At 40.8% G+C, this 22,883-nt stretch overlaps 1 protein-coding gene across 3 annotated transcripts in view; it reads right to left on the reverse strand.

Moving 5' to 3' along the window:
* Window positions 1-22,883, reverse strand: part of LOC120977908 (butyrophilin subfamily 1 member A1-like) — a 63,034-nt gene that overhangs the window by 15,802 nt on the left and 24,349 nt on the right. For all 3 annotated transcript variants that reach the window (XM_040406070.1, XM_040406067.1, XM_040406068.1), the window contains one exon: window positions 108-458. In XM_040406070.1, the coding sequence (XP_040262004.1) occupies window positions 108-309 (202 nt within the window). In that variant the 5' untranslated portion in view covers window positions 310-458. The remainder of the gene's footprint in view (window positions 1-107; window positions 459-22,883) is intronic.

Genomic DNA, 22,883 nt, shown 5'->3' on the forward strand with positions numbered 1-22,883 from the left:
AACATTTGGTAACTTAATTCTAAAGTTGCCCATGGAAGATCACTCTTCACCGTACTTTCTGGAGGAACGCATATTAACAATAATGACCCCCATTCTCACATACTTACCTATGACAATGAGTTCTATGACCACTTCTTTATAAGCTTCGCTGCTGATGTTTTCCACCAAACAGTGATACATATCTGTATCAGAGAGGCTGACATTGCGCAACATCAGAGTGAGGTCTCCAGTGTCAGGTTGTGATCGGAGAACTGTCCGTCCACTGTACTCAGAACTCTGCCGCTCTTTTTCCTCTTTCCCATTGCTCATTAAGAATACTGTTGAGTGGTACAAAGAGCGAAACCAGTGCACTTTCAACTCGGAAAGACCCTGTGGAGACGACAAGGTGCACGGCAAGAAAGTATTTGAGCCGACTTCTGCTACTTGTTTTGTGTCCTGAGTTTTTAGATGAAATTGCCCTGGAAAAGACAGAGAAACTAATTAGATCAATGACACTTGACACCTGTAAGGTAACGGCCAAAGGGTGAGAAAGGCGCTCATAGGGTAAGTAAGTCGAGGTGCAACAGCTTCTTTCAGAGAGCTGGTGGATGCGATAGACTCACCTGTTATGGTTGCACCGAAGTTAAGTGCAACCGTATTGTAGGTGAGCAGTGAAGTATAAAAGGTGCAGGTCAGTGCTGCCAGATGCGTCAAGAAGCCCCTTGGGACGAAGGCCAAGTCGCCACTCGGGTATATATTGGAAAACGTATCTTAGCTTGTCACTGTGGGGTGATCAAGCTGGTAGACGATCATAAGGCGCATTACCACGACCCGGTACAGGATACAATAAAGTTTATTTTGAGACAACGCGTTTCGGGGTCTCGACGGCCCCTTTATCAAGTCTACATGGAACATAGATAATAGGAAAAGTACAGTAAAAAATTATAATAAATAAAAACATATATATGTACGTTTCAAAGTTGTATATGGAATTTGGTATAGACAGATGTGTACATGTATATGTACATTTAAGAGTCGTATATGGAATTTAGTATATATAGTTATATATTTGCATGGATGAATATATAGATATTGATAAAACATATAGATATCAATAAAACAGGGGAAAACACACTCCATTGGGTGGGCAGGTGCATCAATAATTATATGAATATATAAATAAATGTATATAAAACTATATAAAAGAAGGCTGTAAGAAATCTCTCTGTATACATTCATAAATAAATAGGTTAATTATAAAAAATATATAAAACATAGATGATAAAATATTCAAATACTCGGTTAGGTGAGTAGATATCTCATTGGTACTGATTCATTAGCACATGTGAAAATGCCGTATATATATAATTAGTTGACGTATATTGGTAAGACTGTCTTACCAATATACGTCAACTAATTATATATATACGGCATTTTCACATGTGCTAATGAATCAGTACCAATGAGATATCTACTCACCTAACCGAGTATTTGAATATTTTATCATCTATGTTTTATATATTTTTTATAATTAACCTATTTATTTATGAATGTATACAGAGAGATTTCTTACAGCCTTCTTTTATATAGTTTTATATACATTTATTTATATATTCATATAATTATTGATGCACCTGCCCACCCAATGGAGTGTGTTTTCCCCTGTTTTATTGATATCTATATGTTTTATCAATATCTATATATTCATCCATGCAAATATATAACTATATATACTAAATTCCATATACGACTCTTAAATGTACATATACATGTACACATCTGTCTATACCAAATTCCATATACAACTTTGAAACGTACATATATATGTTTTTATTTATTATAATTTTTTACTGTACTTTTCCTATTATCTATGTTCCATGTAGACTTGATAAAGGGGCCGTCGAGACCCCGAAACGCGTTGTCTCAAAATAAACTTTATTGTATCCTGTACCGGGTCGTGGTAATGCGCCTTATGATCGTCTACCAGCTTGATCACCCCACAGTGACAAGCTAAGATACTTGACACCTGTAGCAGTTATCTCTACATGTAAAGGACCGATGTAATATTTATGGCTTATCCTTTAAAGAGGTTTGATCATACACTGTTTCGGTATCTCCCATTGACTTTAAAGGGGCCCTCTTCATGAGAATTTAATTAGGACGCGTGAACATCTTGGAGGGCAGTTCCTTGCTATCTGAATGGCTGCCATGTAGCACTACTTTTCCCCTACAGTAAAAAAGTGTAGTGTGTCAGGAGTCAGACGTGCAATGGCTCTCATGTGTATCTGGTGCATGAAATTTGTGAACTGCCACTTTTCGGCAGGAAATGCAACTTTGTAACCCCATTCTTGGGACTGTTGAGGGTCCAGCCACTGGAGGTCCATGGAAGATGTTTTATTGAGGGAAGTCCTGTGAATTGTCTCAATTGAACGTGTACATCAAAGGTGAGATTGTCATTGCTTATTATGGCCAAGCAATGATGTTTTGCACAGAAACCATATCATACCTATTGGCGTCTTAAAAAATTCATCTTTTTTCATATAGGATGACTGATCTGGACGCCTTGACTGAGGATTATAATATCAGATGGTGACAAGTACGGACTGTCACCCGCCGGCCGGATAAAGTGTACATCATCATACCTCCTGACAGTGGGATGATACAAAAGATTAATTTCTGCTTCCAGTACATTGAGACTAAGATAGTGCCGAGGGCATAGAGCCCCGTACTGAGCCGGTCAGCCACTCCTGCTATCTCTGTTCTCTGCACCACAGCGGGAGGTCAGCTGGAAGAATAGACACGACCACGTAAAGCCAAATAGCCAGTCATATATATTGCTGAGGGATTGTGCTACCTGGATACCAGAACTGTTCTATTTGATATTTTTTGTTATAATGAGATTATTTTTTAATACAATTTCTGAAAAACATATTTAAATGTAAATTAAAGGGGTTATCCCACGAATAATGTAAAAAAATGAAAATCAGACATAATGTAGTCCATGATAATGCTTTTCAAAGAAAGCTAAAACCAGCCCTGTACCTAACATGGATCCAGAGCTCTACCCATTCATTGCTCTACTAGATTTATATCAGGCTGGCAGCTCAAGGGGAGTGTCTTTTCTGCTGCAGCTAAGTGGGCGTGTCCATGCTTTCCCTATCACAGCTCAGGAGACAGTTGAAAGGTGAAACTGAGCATGTGCGACCTTCCTAATGAGCTGGTCAAAGAAATAAGAAATTAAGTGGCACTATACAGATACATTTTATTGAATTAATCAACTTTTTTAATTACATGCAATTACAAAAGTATTCAGATCCAGGTACTGGTTCGAAAACTGTAGATTCTTTTTCACGAGACAACCCCTTTAAAATGCAACCCCCCAAAAAGAGTTCTGTGGAGCAATCTATTGGCCACCATCGTAGTAATGAATGGGGTTGGCATCCAGCTAATACAGACTCCTGAATTAGAAATCTGCCTAGTTATCTAGTGATATATTCCTCTGATCTTGTATTAATTGACACCGGGCACATTGGTCTTAGGGTTAGGGTCAGTGCAGAACACTGAAATTAAAATGTTTTCCAAATTAAGAAGACACCCAACAATAAGGTTCTTAAGGCCCCTTTACACTGCTAAATCTTCGGGCAGATTATCTCTAACAAGTGTTCATATGAATAATATGTTGGTGTAAAGATTCCGCCGATTATAGTTTTACAGTTGAACATAGGCCCGGGCGTCAGCTTGGAAACGCCGATGCCCTGTCCAGGATGTACTTGTCACGAGGGTATCAAGAGCCACGTCTGACTCCGTTATACCCGGGGTCAGGAAGTCGCAGCGGGTGGCTGCGCGCTCTATATCTAAAGATCACGTTGTTTCTTAGTGATTGTTTTCTGTGTTTGCCTTTCTATCCTCTTTGTCTCTCTCAGGGATCCGTAGCTTCTCCTCCTCAGCTGTTTCTTGTCTGCCACTCCCTACCTCCTTATATTCTCCCCTCACACTTCTCTAGTTGCCAGTTATAGAGCTTCCTGCCTGGACATCTATACTGACCCACTGGAGTGGTTAATCCTGGTTGTCGTTCCTGAGTGCTACCCTCCGGATCCCTGTTGGGCTTATTGTTGTCTCCTGTTGTCGCCCACCTGGGAATATATGTTGAGTCTGTGTTGTCTGTCCTCCCCTTGGTGTTTTCCCTTAGAGTTAGTGGTGCGGACTAGTGTTCCCATCGCCCTGTTCACTACCTAGGGCTCAGCTCAGGGAAAGCCAGGGCTTTAGGCACGTGATCGGCGTACGGGTGAGGAACCCGTCTAGGGACGTCAGGGCAGCCAGGTGCCAGGGGTCACCATCTTCCCTCTCACTTGGGCAGGGCCTTCCTCGTTCCCTCCCTCACTGTCACGTATGTGATAGCCACGCCGACCGTGATAGTACTGTTTAAGGGCACAGAGTGTTCCTACCCCAAGGTCGAAACAGGGGGGGAGGATATGTGACAGGACCAGGGGGAAAGTGGTAGAAGGAGTCTACATTTCACCTAGGTTCCTGTCCTAAGCGTTCTAAAAAGCAGCCAGGGAATTGACAGCAAGAAAAACTAGGTTTTCTCTTTGCAAGGGTTTTGTTAAAAAACCTGGTTAGAAGGGCCTGGCTGCTTGGAGCAGGGAGAGTTGGGTGGGTCCCTGCTCCAATTAGCCACTCCAGGTATTCAGGGTAACTGTGGCTAATCACCTTGGAACCTGAGTGTGCTATAAAAGGGCAAACGGCTCACTAGCTGATCTCTCTGCTCCTGGGAAGAACCCTGCTGGGTGAGTGAAAAACAACAGTGTGTTTTGTTGATGGAGCTGGGCATAAGGCTCAGTTTCATGTAGTTAGGGACTTCTGCCTGTTTAGACGTAGTGGCCAGACGGCCAGGTATTTCATTTGTTTTGAACTGTTTTGTTTAATATTTCTTTTTCTGCAAAAGTCAATAAAACTGTCTGAGGCCAGTTGCACCATACTTGCTTGGACTGGACTGAGTTTTATGTGCCTATAGCGCCCGTCTATCCCAGGAGACGGCGGTCCCGTGAGCTAATCCCGTTACATATGGTGGAGGATGTGGGCACAAAAAATCCAGCAAGTTTTATTATCCTGGGTTAAGTCTGCTGTTCTGAAAAAAACAAACAGGGCAGATATGGAGGAAGTGCTGAAACAGCTGATCCAGGCTAACATACAGCTCCAAAAGGCGAATGCTAACCAGCAGGAAACCAATCGGTTGTTCATGGAGACTACGCAAGCTGGTTTCAGAGAACAGCAATCGCTTAATAAAAGTCTGGTGGAGCAGATAGCGGTGCTGGCTGAAAGGCCCCATGTCCGGGAGGAATCCATCTCTGTGGGGAGGAGAGTGCAAGCTTCCCTTCAAAAAATGGTAGCAGGGGATGATGTGGAGACCTACCTCACCATTTTTGAAAGAGCCGCTGAAAGAGAGAAACTCCCAGCCGAACAGTGGCCAGACACCCTTGCTCCATTTCTGAGTGGGGATCCACAGAAAGCCTACTATGATTTGAGTGAGCAGGATGCCAGACAGTACCCAAAACTGAAAGCAGAAATTCTCGCTCGCTTAGGTGTAACATCTGCGGTCAGAGCCCAGCGAGCGCACAACTGGACTTTCCAATTGGATAAACCAGCGAGGTCGCAAATGTATGATCTTTTTCACCTGGCTAAAAAATGGCTACAGCCAGAGGTATCTACAGCCACTCAGGTGGTGGAAAGAGTAGTCCTGGACCGGTTTGTTCGTGCTCTACCAGTTCGGATACAGCGATGTGTGGGACAAGCGGACCCCAGGGATGTGGATCAGATCGTTGCCCTAGTGGAGCGGTATCTGAACACCGAGGAGTATCTCCAAGACCTCTCTCCTACTTGGCCGGCCCCAGGGAGCCAGAAGTCTACTGATCGCGGTAAGACTGTTCCTAATCTAAAGGGGGCGAGGGAGGGCCATAAAGTAGGAACGGAGACTGACCTATTAGCCAGACCTCTTAAGCCAGTTAGCCCTAGACAGCCTTGGGCGGTCAAAAACATTGTTTGCTGGCGATGTCAAGGACTGGGCCACGTGGCTGCCAACTGTCCTTTGGCTGATGAGCCTATGGAGTGTGACAGTGGGCGGAGGAGGTCATTGTTTGCGGGACCTGCCTACTCTGTCTTGCTGACCCCAGATATGGAGCGACAAACTTGCAGCTTGGTGATTGAAGGACACTCAGTTCAAGCTCTGTTGGACTCTGGTAGTCTAGTGACTCTGGTGCATGGCAGCCTGGTGGACACTAGGAAGCTGCAAAAGAGACAGATGGGGGTCATCTGCATACATGGGGATACAAAAGAGTACCCCACTGCTATAGTCTCTTTTGAAACCCTGTGCGGGAAAGTAACCCATGAAGTGGGGGTTGTAAACAGTCTGTTGCATACTGTCATTGTGGGGTGTGATTTTCCTCTGTTTTGGCAAATGTGGAATATGCTTGATAAGTGTTTAAGTGGGTCTGCTGTAGATCCCATTCCCCTGGCTGAACCTGAAAATGTGCAAACAGTAGGGATGAACCAGAGAATTTTCCCTTAGCAGTGCTTGCAGGTGATACTGATGATGTCCCGGATATTGGTCTCCCTGACTTACCAGTCTCCAATGATAACTTTGGGACAGCTCAACTCAGGGACCCTACATTAACCCACGCATGGCAAAGTGTGAAAGTAGTCAATGGGGTGCCTCAAGAAACTGGGGTAGAGAAAATATTTCCCCATTTTTCTATAGAGAATGAACTCTTATATAGAGTTGATGAGCAAAATGGATAAGTTGTGGAGCAACTTGTGGTCCCAAAATCGCATCGCCAAAAGGTGATGGATCTAGCCCATTCACATGTGCTAGGAGGGCACTTGGCTTATAAAAAAACCAAAGACCGGATTTTGCAGAGGTTTTATTGGCCCTCTTGTTAAGTCTGCCAGACGTCACCAATACATTTTGGTTGTCCTTGATTATGCTACCCGCTATCCTGAAGCAATACTTCTAAGGAAAACCTCTGCAAAAGTGATAGCCAAGGAGTTGTTCCAGATGTTTACTAGAGTGGGCATACCTAAAGAAGTACTCACTGACCAGGGGACGCCCTTTATGTCAAAGGTTACAAAAGAGTTGTGTAAACTGTTGAAAATAACTCACTTGCGTACCTCAGTTTATCACCCCCAAACGGATGGACTAGTCGAAAGGTTCAACAAAACCTTAAAAGGGATGCTCAGAAAAGTGGTGGCACAGGATGGGAAAGACTGGGATTGTCTTTTACCATATCTTATGTTTTCTGTATGGGAGGTGCCTCAAGCATCTACCGGATTTTCTCCCTTCGAGCTAGTGTATGGTCGGCACCCTCGGGGTCTTTTGGATATTGCCAAAGAGACCTGGGAGAGTGAGGCTACACCCTACAAAAGTGTGATTGAACACTTGTCCCAAATGCAGGAAAGGATTGAAAAAGTAATGCCCATTGTAAAAGAACACTTGCTACAGGCCCAGGAGAGTCAGTCCCGGGTTTACAACAGGTCGGCTAAAGTAAGAAACTTCAACCCTAGGGATAGGGTATTAATCCTTGTCCCCACAGTAGAAAGTTAATTTTTGGCCAAATGGCAAGGACCTTATGAAATAGTTGAGAAGGTCGGAGAGGTGAATTACCGGGTTCACCAACCAGGTAGACGTAAGCCCTACCAAATTTATCATGTGAACCTAATCAAACCCTGGAAGGACCGAGAGGTGTTAGCAGCTTACAGCAGTGGAAAAAAGGGATGTAGCGTTGAGATACCAGAGGTAAAAATTGCAGACACTTTGTCGGGATCTCAAACCCAAGAGGCAAAGGAGTTTGTACAGAAAATTAAAGATGTCTTTTCTGAGCTACCTGGTCAAACAGATATAATTAAACATGATATTGTAACCGAACCAGGGGTCAGAGTCAACCAAAAGCCTTATAGAATACCTGAGGCTAGACGTAAAGCTGTCTCCCAAGAAGTCCAAACAATGCTTTAGTTAGGGGATATAGAGGAGTCCCATAGTGACTGGTCTAGTCCTATAGTGTTGGTTCCCAAACCTGATGGCACCATACGTTTCTGTAATGACTTCAGGAAACTGAACACTGTCTCAAAGTTTGATGCTTACCCAATGCCTCAAGTGGATGAGCTGATTGATAGGCTTGGTAATACTAGGTTCTTTACCACATTAGATATTACAAAAGGTTACTGGCAAGTACCGTTGACTGAGGGGGCCAAAGAAAAAACTGCTTTTAGTGTCCCTGATGGCCATTTTCAGTATGTAGTCCTTCCCTTTGGTTTGCATGGGGCTCCGGCCACATTCCAGAGGATGATGGACAAAATTTTAAGACCACATCGTAGATACGCAGCTGCCTATTTAGACGATGTGATAATCCATAGCACGGATTGGGAAAGTCATCTACCCAGGGTAAAAGCCGTCCTGAATTCTATTAGGGAAGCGGGTTTGAAAGCGAATCCTAAAAAATTTGCCATTGGGCAAGAAGAGGCAAAGTACTTGGGGTACACGATTGGGCAAGGAGTTATAAAACCTCAAATAAACAAAGTGGAAGCCATCCAGAGCTGGCCAAGGCCTTTGAACAAAAAACAAGTCAGAGCATTCCTAGGTTTAACTGGTTATTATAGGCGTTTTATTGAAAATTTTACCAGCATTGCGAGCCCTTTAACAGACCTTACAAAAGGGAAGGATTCAACTATGGTCAAATGGACCACGGAGGCAGAACAAGCCTTTCAGAACCTGAAGCAGGCTCTATGTGCCCACCCAGTGTTAGTCACACCAGATTTTAAAAAGGAGTTCATTGTGCAAACAGATGCCTCGGATGTTGGTATAGGGGCTGTGTTGTCGCAAGTAAGGGCTGGGGAAGAGCATCCAGTAGTGTACCTGAGTAAAAAGTTAAATGAACATGAAAAGAAATACTCCATTGTAGAAAAGGAGTGTTTGGCAATTAAGTGGGCCGTAGAAGCTCTCAGGTATTATTTGGTAGGGAAAACATTCAAACTGGTAACTGACCATGCCCCCCTTAAATGGATGTGCCAAAACCGTGAGAAAAACAGGCGAGTGACCCGATGGTTCATGTCTCTTCAAGATTATAGTTTTACAGTTGAACATAGGCCCGGGCGTCAGCTTGGAAACGCTGATGCCCTGTCCAGGATGTACTGTTTAAGGGCACAGAGTGTTCCTACCCCAAGGTCGAAACAGGAAGGGGGGGGGAGATATGTGACAGGACCAGGGGGAAAGTGGTAGAAGGAGTCTACATTTCACCTAGGTTCCTGTCCTATACGTTCTAAAAAGCAGCCAGGGAATTGACAGCAAGGAAAACTAGGTTTTCTCTTTGCAAGGGTTTTGTTAAAAAACCTGGTTAGAAGGGCCTGGCTGCTTGGAGCAGGGAGAGTTGGGTGGGTCCCTGCTCCAATTAGCCACTCCAGGTATTCAGGGTAACTGTGGCTAACCACCTTGGAACCTGAGTGTGCTATAAAAGGGCAAACGGCTCACTAGCTGATCTCTCTGCTCCTGGGAAGAACCCTGCTGGGTGAGTGAAAAACAGTGTGTTTTGTTGATGGAGCTGGGCATAAGGCTCAGTTTCATGTAGTTAGGGACTTCTGCCTGTTTAGATGTAGTGGCCAGACGGCCAGGTATTTCATTTGTTTTGAACTGTTTTGTTTAATATTTATTTTTCTGCAAAAGTCAATAAAACTGGCTGAGGCCAGGTGCACCATACTTGCTTGGACTGGACTGTGTTTTATGTGCCTATAGCGCCCGTCTATCCCAGGAGACGGCGGTCCCGTGAGCTAATCCCGTTACACACTGTTTGCCAGTGTAACACCCCAGAGTTGTGTTACTAAACTCTTTTAACCCGTTACAATCTCTTAGGCTCCATTCACACGTCCGCAATTTTCCTTACGGTCCGTTTTTTGGCGGATCCGTGTTTCCGTAAAAACCTTCAGTTTTTTTTACGAAAGTGCATCCGTTCCGTGTTTCCGCAGAAATAAAAAAGGAAGGAGTAACCTGTGGATCTTCAATTGCGGACGTGTGAATTGCGGATGACATGCGGAAGACATTTGGTGTCTTTCCGCATGTCATCCGCATTTTTGCGGACCAATTGAGTACAATGGTGCCGCGGACCGCAATTTGCGGCCAAAAGTAGGACATGCTTCATTTTTTTTGCGGAACCGCATCACGGAAGTGCGGATGCGGACAGCAAATCCGCATCTTTTACTCCCCCATTAAAATGAATGGATCCGCACCCGTTCCGCAAAATTGCGGAACAGATGCGGAAGGAAAATTGCGGACGTGTGAATGGAGCCTTAAAAGCATTTACATTGTCATCTGATGCATTGTAAGCCTTGTTAAATGTATATTGTTATCATTCTTCATGTTCACCAGCAGGTGGTAGCAATGTTCTGGCAAGGACTTAAGTTCAGTTTAGTACATCAAGGCTGGAATAGTACATTCCAGCTTAGCTTTCCCCTTTGTGAGCAGAGTGGGTTAAGCCCATATCCTGCAGCATGGGGAGGGAAGGAAGTTAGAGTCAGTGTGCCAGCCACCCCTGCTAGGGGAAGGCTGTGCGTGTAGGAGCTCCCAGATATAGGGAATAAAGCCAAGATCTTGTCTCGGCTGAGACATTGATCATTCCCAGCCTGAGCCCTTCAGTCTCAGCTGGAAGAAGCAAGCAGACAACTCCAGTTCCAGGAAGAAGCATACCCTGTTAAGATAACTGTGAGTACAGTCCAGAGACCCAGGAGAAGCCATATTTGTCCTCAGCTAGTCAGTCCCCAGACAGCAGAAGATAGAAAGTGCAGAAGCCAAATTCCTGCCACATTACAGAGCTAACAAGCAGACGTCCTTTCCTGCAAGCTCCAGGTACATGAGAGAGCAGAAGATAAATTCCTCCCAACCATTGCCAATACCTGCTGGGACCTAAGACTAAAGCTGTATCTTGCTTGGATGAAAGATACCATCAGTAAAGACAAGTTTGAACTTTACCCAAGGTCTGGATCTCAATTACTGCTGCAAATTCCTCTATTACTCCTACTAGCACTACACTCAATTTATTGCAAGTGAGCCAGGATCCAGGAGTCCAGCCGTACCCAGGTTTGAGACACCGTTGACACCATTATCACCACCAGACAGAGATATTACACCACTCTGGCATTCCTAACCTGGTACGTGAGCTATAACATCCTTAAAGGGCCCTGTGACAGTACCCTGCGCACGCTGCAATTGGAGTCACGAACAAGCAATAGACTATTATACCCCTATCCTGACCCACTGCATAATTTGGCGTCCGTGTAACCGTACCACAGTCCTGCTCATTGCACCAGCAGCAGATTGTGCAGTCTAAACAGCAATAATTCTGTATGGGGACGAGAGATGGCATTAGCGATCGCTGCTTCCCATACTGTGGAGAACATCGTTGCATGTAAATGCAGCTTTCTCCTTCACTGACGAAGAAATGATTGTAAGGAAGGAACGCATCCTTCCAGACAATAGTCTGCTCCATTGGGTCTTGTAAAGGGACCCTTATTCTCCAGACCAACTGTTCGCACAGTGCTGCTATAAAGGAGCTACAATGTGGGGGAACGCTAATCGATGATATAAAAAGTTGGGTGGCACTCCTTTAAAGGGACTTTCACACAAACCGATCCACACTTTGTGGGGATTAACAATCATTAGTGCGAAAATTTGCCCCCAATTCGGTTTAGCTATTGTCAACAGCACAGGCCCTGTTTGCACAGTGAAAAGTGCCTCCGACAACTAATGACAACATATAGGATCTGATCAGTCGACAAACTTCCTGCCATCGGCTGTGCTGTGACCCGATGCACACTGCGCAGCCATAGCACAGCCGATTGCAGAGGACCAGGAAGTGGGTCACAGAGCCTTCACCGCTTCCTGGTCCTCCAGTACTAATGAGCGCTTCCATAATGAAAGCGCTCATTAGTATTCGCCCCATAAACGCACTGATGTTTTCCCCCCACTTTGGGGGGAAAAAAGTGCATCTTATGGGGCGAAAAATATGGTATATTCTCCCCCACCCCCGCCCCATATTGCATAAAGTTTACAAAAACATCAATATCTTTCGAAAGTTAAGACTTTTTTGCATGACCCAATCTTTGATATATGATCAGGGTCAGAAGAAAGGGTAATGACTAGAAAAACCTGTAATGTTTATGTTCCAGGCAGTGACTTGCATCTACCAGGCTGCTCCAGGCAGATAATTGTGATCTTATCTCAGGATATGCCCAGTTCTGGACCTTGCACAAGCTCAATATTTACTGATATATTTTTAGCTTTTATTAATAGTCACTTTATTGTTTGATTTGTACATTTTTGGCATGGAGTGCACACCCACCCACGTTCATGTGAATTAATATCGTAGAGGAGCCCATGGAGATTTGTAGACAAACACAGGTCCTATGTTAACGGGAACCAAAGGACCCTTTGTAGACCCCTAATAGGAACCACAGACAGGGGCATAGCTACCATAGCGGCAGACCCTATGCGACTGCTATGGGGCCCAGGGCAGGAGGGGGCCCGGTTGGGATCATCTCCTCTTCTACTGGGGGTGAAAACTTGGTCAGGACTCTAAAGCAGGGTTTCTTAACTCCGGTCTTTGGGACCCACCTACCGGTCATGTTTTCAGGATTTCCTTAGTATTGAGCAGGTGATATAATTAGTGTCCATGCATCAGGACTTACCACAGGTCTTCACTCTGTGGGATATTGTCAAATCCTGACCGGTAAGTGGGCACTGAGGACCGGAGTTGAGAAACCCTGCTCTAAAGGAACAACTTTTAGCAAATGAAGCAGTGGAAAAATGGCCCAAAAGTCATTGAGAAGGGTTTAAGCAGAAACCCTTCTATCCTGTGTGGGGGGCCTTGCTATGGGGCCCTTACTTCTCTATGTACGCCACTGACCACAGGACCCCCTGTAAACCCTCACATTTACAAAGGAGGAAAAAAATAAGTCTAAAGGTGGGTCTACAAATTAGACTAAGGCTAAACCTGCCTGAACCTGCTAGTGATTGACCATCTAATGAGTATTAGATGTTTGACCAAGTTTCATTCAGCAAATGTCAGAGTAAAAAAGTTTAGATATGAAATTCAACATTTCGGATGCTTTGTTTTCCAGGGAGCTAAGACGCGGTCACGGGAGTCTGGCAGTGATTTATTCTCCTCTCCCCAATCCGAACACATGCACATTTAACCAAACCAAGTGCACATGCATATGTGGAGGTCGGAAAGCATAGCTGTCACCAACAGCTTTTTATAATCCAGTATCCTACAATCCAGAATGTCACATAATTCCGCACTTGTTCAGGACTACCATGTAATGTGGAATTTCATAAAAGCAGAAGACTGAACAGATAGAAGCGATAGTAACAGTTTTTCACTTCTCAAGTGAGCTTGATATAATTATCCAAGAATCCAGAATATTGGATAATCTGACACCTATCGGGTCCAATCGATGACAGATTAGGGTACTTTCACACTAGCGTTTTTGTTTTATGGCATTGAGATCCGTCACAGGAGCTCAATAACGTAAAAAAATTGATCAGTTTTATCCTAATGCATTCTGAATGGAGAGCAATCCGTTCAGGATGCATCAGTTCAGTCCCTCTTACGTTTTTTGGACGGAGAAAATACTGCAGCATGTTGCAGTTTTCTCTCCGGCCAAAAATATTAAGTGTTCCGGCAAAACGGAACCGGCTAAAAATGCAATACAACGGAGAAACGGATCCGGTATTTCAATGCATTTGTCAGACGGATCCTCATCTGGATTCGTCTGACAAATGCCATCAGTTTGCGTCCGGATTGCCTGCTGGAATCCTCTGCCGCAAGTGTGAAAGTACCCTTAATAATAAGTATACAGGACAAACAAGCTCCCTGCTATAGTTGTTCGACTTTATGTTTTTCATGCAAATTCCTAAAGGAGTCACCTTTGCATTCACACTGTCTTTGCGTCACAATTTGGCTATAACTGGAAAAGAACTTCCACGGCTTGCTGCTATGCCAGTGTAACCTGTTTTGCTTGCAGGCAGAGTCAGATATGTTCATATATTGGTCTCGAGACTGGAAATATGTGACATTTACTCTACAAAAACAGACTTAATAATAATAATGTGCTATAAAGTTTTTCAGCAGCCGGCGGTGTGGTTGTTTACCCTTGCTACCAGGAACACATTCGTTCCCCGGCCATAGGTTTCCTTGTTGTTCAGTTGAGTGGGACAGATGATCGTCCTAGAGGACTCTGGATGCACGTCATTGCCTTACCTTTGCACTCGCATGACATTTGCAACCATAGGAAGGCCTTAAATTACACAATTTGTCAGTTGCAGGTGATAAGCTTGGCCGAAGTTACAGCAAATCGGGTCTAAAGCATTTGCATAACCGTTTTACGATATGTGAAAAACATAACGTGATTTCGGTTGCGACATCAAAGTCATTGTTTAGCTCTACCTACCTTTACTCTTTGTCCCTGAGGTGCCTGGTGTTTGAGGCCTCTGAGGTGCCTGGTGTTTGAGGCCTCTGAGGTGCCTGGTGTTTGAGGCCTCTGAGGTGCCTGGTGTTTGAGGCCTCTGAGGTGCCTGGTGTTTGAGGCCTCTGAGGTGCCTGGTGTTTGAGGCCTCTGAGGTGCCTAGTGTTTGAGGCCTTGTGTAAGGTGTTGAAAAGCGTCTCAAGTGTGGACCCATTTTAGGCTAATTGTGTTATATGTTTGCCTGCTACTACTTTATTGCAGGGATGAACTTTGCTTGTGTTATGTGCTTCAGGACCTATGGTCACATGTTCTTTTTGTGCAGGTCCTCAAGTCATTCAGGACATGCTGCTGTAGACAGGCTGTGATGTTTCTCCCTTGGCTACAGGGCTGGGTAGGAAATGTCCCTGAGCGCCATTACAGATGTGTCAGTGTATACCTTTCGGTGTGTGCTGAGGCATGAGCACCCTGTGCTCACATGTTCAGGAGTCAAGTCAAATAGAGTCTACAAAATCAAGTGCCCTCGGCCCCAAGTGTTATTATGGATATACCTGCAGTGGAGAATGGAAATTCAGTAGCAGCAGGGTCAGGATGAAGCTGTGATACAGCAGTGTGGAGATGCAAGTTTAGATGGGCTGGTGTTCATCAAACTGGGCGGAAACGGCAGCCAGTGTAAAGCATTGAGGGACGGTAGGCCAAGACATTATGTTGCGAATAGGGTCAGAGTGTCTGAGGCTGCCCTAGTGTGTGGAGTGCTGTGTGACAGCAAGTAAGACCAGTAGTTGGGGGCTGCTCCTAGAAATCCCATGGATGAGAACAGAAGCTGCAAGCAAGTGAATGATTGATAGGATCCATGCAGAGTGACAGTATGAGAGTCATCATACCCCATAAGATTAACAATGTGTCTCACAGTAAGAAGATGGTGTCAGAAACTATGAAACAGGACAAGCCACCACAGTAAAGCACTATTCATCTGGACACTGTAAAATGCTATATATTTGGACCCTATAAACACCACTTATCAAGACACTGTAAATCACCATGTATGTGGACACAGTAAACCACTATTCATCTGGACACTATAACATACTATTCATCTGGACACTATAAAATACTATTCATCTGGACACTATAACATACTATTCATCTGGACACTATAACATACTATTCATCTGGACACTATAACATACTATTCATCTGGACACTGTAACATACTATTCATCTGGACACTATAACATACTATTCATCTGGACACTATAACATACTATTCATCTAGACACTATAACATACTATTCATCTGGACACTATAACACACTATTCATCTGGACACTATAACACACTATTCATCTGGACACTATAACAAACTATTCATCTGGACACTATAACATACTATTCATCTGGACACTATAACAAACTATTCATCTAGACACTATAACATACTATTCATCTGGACACTATAACATACTATTCATCTGGACACTATAACATACTATTCATCTGGACACTATAACATACTATTCATCTGGACACTATAACATACTATTCATCTGGACACTATAACATACTATTCATCTAGACACTATAACATACTATTCATCTGGACACTATAACATACTATTCATCTGGACACTATAGCATACTATTCATCTGGACACTATAACATACTATTCATCTGGACACTATAACATACTATTCATCTGGACACTATAACATACTATTCATCTGGACACTATAACATACTATTCATCTGGACACTATAACAAACTATTCATCTGGACACTATAACATACTATTCATCTGGACACTATAACATACTATTCATCTGGACACTATAACATACTATTCATCTGGACACTATAACAAACTATTCATCTGGACACTATAACATACTATTCATCTGGACACTATAACATACTATTCATCTGGACACTATAACATACTATTCATCTGGACACTATAACATACTATTCATCTGGACACTATAACATACTATTCATCTGGACACTATAACATACTATTCATCTGGACACTATAACATACTATTCATCTAGACACTATAACATACTATTCATCTGGACACTATAACATACTATTCATCTGGACACTATAACATACTATTCATCTGGACACTATAACATACTATTCATCTGGACACTATAACATACTATTCATCTGGACACTATAACATACTATTCATCTAGACACTATAACATACTATTCATCTGGACACTATAACATACTATTCATCTGGACACTATAACACACTATTCATCTGGACACTATAACACACTATTCATCTAGACACTATAACATACTATTCATCTGGACACTATAACATACTATTCATCTGGACACTATAACAAACTATTCATCTGGACACTATAACACACTATTCATCTGGACACTATAACAAACTATTCATCTGGACACTATAACATACTATTCATCTGGACACTATAACATACTATTCATCTGGACACTATAACATACTATTCATCTGGACACTATAACAAACTATTCATCTGGACACTATAACATACTATTCATCTGGACACTATAACATACTATTCATCTGGACACTAACATACTATTCATCTGGACACTATAACATACTATTCATCTAGACACTATAACATACTATTCATCTGGACACTATAACATACTATTCATCTGGACACTATAACATACTATTCATCTGGACACTATAACATACTATTCATCTGGACACTAACATACTATTCATCTGGACACTATAACATACTATTCATCTAGACACTATAACATACTATTCATCTGGACACTGTAACATACTATTCATCTGGACACTAACATACTATTCATCTGGACACTAACATACTATTCATCTGGACACTATAACATACTATTCATCTGGACACTATAACATACTATTCATCTGGACACTAACATACTATTCATCTGGACACTATAACATACTATTCATCTAGACACTATAACATACTATTCATCTGGACACTATAACATACTATTCATCTGGACACTATAACATACTATTCATCTGGACACTATAACATACTATTCATCTGGACACTATAACATACTATTCATCTGGACACTAACATACTATTCATCTGGACACTATAACATACTATTCATCTAGACACTATAACATACTATTCATCTGGACACTATAACATACTATTCATCTGGACACTATAACATACTATTCATCTGGACACTATAACATACTATTCATCTGGACACTATAACATACTATTCATCTAGACACTATAACATACTATTCATCTGGACACTATAACATACTATTCATCTGGACACTATAACATACTATTCATCTGGACACTATAACATACTATTCATCTAGACACTATAACATACTATTCATCTGGACACTATAACATACTATTTATCTGGACACTATAACATACTATTCATCTGGACACTATAACATACTATTCATCTGGACACTATAACATACTATTCATCTGGACACTAACATACTATTCATCTGGACACTATAACATACTATTCATCTAGACACTATAACATACTATTCATCTGGACACTATAACATACTATTCATCTGGACACTATAACACACTATTCATCTGGACACTATAACACACTATTCATCTGGACACTAACATACTATTCATCTGGACACTATAACATACTATTCATCTGGACACTATAACAAACTATTCATCTGGACACTATAACATACTATTCATCTGGACACTATAACATACTATTCATCTGGACACTATAACACACTATTCATCTGGACACTATAACAAACTATTCATCTGGACACTATAACATACTATTCATCTGGACACTATAACATACTATTCATCTGGACACTATAACATACTATTCATCTGGACACTAACATACTATTCATCTGGACACTATAACATACTATTCATCTAGACACTATAACATACTATTCATCTGGACACTATAACATACTATTCATCTGGACACTATAACATACTATTCATCTGGACACTATAACATACTATTCATCTGGACACTATAACATACTATTCATCTGGACACTATAACACACTATTCATCTAGACACTATAACATACTATTCATCTGGACACTATAACATACTATTCATCTGGGCACTATAACATACTATTCATCTAGACACTATAACATACTATTCATCTGGACACTATAACATGCTATTCATCTGGACACTATAACATACTATTCATCTGGACACTATAACATGCTATTCATCTAGACACTATAACATACTATTCATCTGGACACTATAACATGCTATTCATCTAGACACTATAACATACTATTCATCTGGACACTATAACATACTATTCATCTAGACACTATAACATACTATTCATCTGGACACTATAACATGCTATTCATCTAGACACTATAACATACTATTCATCTAGACACTATAACATGCTATTCATCTAGACACTATAACATACTATTCATCTGGACACTATAACATGCTATTCATCTAGACACTATAACATACTATTCATCTGGACACTATAACATACTATTCATCTAGACACTATAACATACTATTCATCTGGACACTATAACATACTATTCATCTGGACACTATAACATACTATTCATCTGGACACTATAACATACTATTCATCTGGACACTATAACACACTATTCATCTAGACACTATAACATACTATTCATCTGGACACTATAACATACTATTCATCTGGACACTATAACATACTATTCATCTGGACACTATAACATACTATTCATCTGGACACTATAACATACTATTCATCTGGACACTATAACATACTATTCATCTGGACACTATAACATACTATTTATCTGGACACTATAACATACTATTCATCTGGACACTATAACAAACTATTCATCTAGACACTATAACATACTATTCAACTGGACACTATAACACACTATTCATCTGGACACTATAACACACTATTCATCTAGACACTATAACATACTATTCATCTGGACACTATAACATACTATTCATCTGGACACTATAACATACTATTCATCTGGACACTATAACATACTATTCATCTGGACACTATAACATACTATTCATCTGGACACTGTAACATACTATTCATCTGGACACTAACATACTATTCATCTGGACACTAACATACTATTCATCTGGACACTATAACATACTATTCATCTAGACACTATAACATACTATTCATCTGGACACTATAACATACTATTCATCTGGACACTATAACATACTATTCATCTGGACACTATAACATACTATTCATCTGGACACTATAACATACTATTCATCTGGACACTATAACATACTATTCATCTGGACACTATAACATACTATTCATCTGGACACTATAACATACTATTCATCTGGACACTATAACATACTATTCATCTGGACACTAACATACTATTCATCTGGACACTATAACATACTATTCATCTGGACACTATAACATACTATTCATCTAGACACTATAACATACTATTCATCTGGACACTATAACATACTATTCATCTGGACACTATAACATACTATTCATCTGGACACTATAACATACTATTCATCTGGACACTGTAACATACTATTCATCTGGACACTAACATACTATTCATCTGGACACTATAACATACTATTCATCTAGACACTATAACATACTATTCATCTGGACACTATAACATACTATTCATCTGGACACTATAACATACTATTCATCTGGACACTATAACATACTATTCATCTGGACACTAACATACTATTCATCTGGACACTATAACATACTATTCATCTGGACACTATAACATACTATTCATCTGGACACTATAACATACTATTCATCTGGACACTATAACATACTATTCATCTGGACACTATAACATACTATTCATCTAGACACTATAACATACTATTCATCTGGACACTATAACATACTATTTATCTGGACACTATAACATACTATTCATCTGGACACTATAACATACTATTCATCTGGACACTATAACATACTATTCATCTGGACACTATAACATACTATTCATCTGGACACTAACATACTATTCATCTGGACACTATAACATACTATTCATCTGGACACTATAACATACTATTCATCTGGACACTATAACATACTATTCATCTGGACACTATAACATACTATTCATCTGGACACTATAACATACTATTCATCTAGACACTATAACATACTATTCATCTGGACACTATAACATACTATTCATCTGGACACTAACATACTATTCATCTGGACACTATAACATACTATTCATCTAGACACTATAACATACTATTCATCTGGACACTATAACATACTATTCATCTGGACACTATAACATACTATTCATCTGGACACTATAACATACTATTCATCTGGACACTAACATACTATTCATCTGGACACTATAACATACTATTCATCTGGACACTATAACATACTATTCATCTGGACACTATAACATACTATTCATCTGGACACTATAACATACTATTCATCTGGACACTATAACATACTATTCATCTAGACACTATAACATACTATTCATCTGGACACTATAACATACTATTCATCTGGACACTATAACATACTATTCATCTGGACACTATAACATACTATTCATCTGGACACTAACATACTATTCATCTGGACACTAACATACTATTCATCTGGACACTATAACATACTATTCATCTGGACACTATAACATACTATTCATCTGGACACTATAACATACTATTCATCTGGACACTATAACATACTATTCATCTGGACACTAACATACTATTCATCTGGACACTATAACATACTATTCATCTAGACACTATAACATACTATTCATCTGGACACTATAACATACTATTCATCTGGACACTGTAACATACTATTCATCTGGACACTATAACATACTATTCATCTGGACACTAACATACTATTCATCTGGACACTAACACACTATTCATCTGGACACTATAACATACTATTCATCTGGACACTATAACATACTATTCATCTAGACACTATAACATACTATTCATCTGGACACTATAACATACTATTCATCTGGACACTATAACATACTATTTATCTGGACACTATAACATACTATTCATCTGGACACTATAACATACTATTCATCTGGACACTATAACATACTATTCATCTGGACACTATAACATACTATTCATCTGGACACTATAACATACTATTTATCTGGACACTGTAAAACTGTATATATTGACACTATAAAGCACTATTTATCTAGAATCTGTAAATCCCTATTGATCTGGACACTAACATTGTATTTATCTGGACCCTGTAAAGGTGGATTTACACAGGCAGATTATTGGGAATGAACGTTCCTGTGAGCAATCTGCCCGTCTGAAGGTACAGCATATCACCCGATGAATAAGCAAAGCGCTCGGCTATTGAGTGATCCTGTAATTTGTGCAGGCACCTAAATTATTGTTTCTGGGCAGCATATTGTGCTGTCTAAACAGTAATAGCGACTGCTCATTCTCATACTGTGAAGGTGATCGCTGCATGTAAATGCAGCACCTCACCTCTCCTTTAACGAGCAGCCGACAGTCGGGAAGGATTCTTTCTTCCCGACAATCTGTTGATCCTTGGTGCGTGTAAATGCGCCTCAAGGGACGATTCATCTGAACACTGTAAACACCATTTATCAAGATACTGTAAATCACTATTTACCTGGATACTGCAAAGCAATATTTATCTGGACCCTGTAAGGCACAATTTATCTGGACAATGTAAACCACCATTTCTGAAGATACTGTAAAGCACTATTTATCAGGACACTGTAAAAAGCTTTTTATATGGACACCATAAAGCATTACTTATATGGACACTGGAGTTTTATATATCTAGCTACTGTAAATCATTTTTATCACCATTTGTCTTATATAAATGACTAATTACTAATACATTACTAGAGTGGAGCCTAAATATGAAATTTGAATGAGTCACATTAAGCATGTTGCACAATTTGGCACATGTCTCGAAGAGACAAAATGGCGGACAGAAAATATAAATATGGCTCATGTTTTCAACCTACTTTATTAAAGGTGCCCCAGTGTTATCAAGCGCCTAAGATGCAATGTACAGTCGTGGCCAAAAGTTTTGAGAATTACATAAATATTGGAAATTGGAAAAGTTGCTGCTTATGTTTTTATAATAGCAATTTGCATATACTCCAGAATGTTATGAAGAGTGATCAGATGAATTGCATAGTCCTTCTTTGCCATGAAAATGAACTTAATCCCAAAAAAACCTTTCCACTGCATTTCATTGCTGTCATTAAAGGACCTGCTGAAATCATTTCAGTAATCGTCTTGTTAACTCAGG

This window comes from Bufo bufo, chromosome 8 (assembly GCF_905171765.1).
Source record: "Bufo bufo chromosome 8, aBufBuf1.1, whole genome shotgun sequence".
Classification (NCBI taxonomy): Eukaryota; Metazoa; Chordata; class Amphibia; order Anura; family Bufonidae; genus Bufo; species Bufo bufo.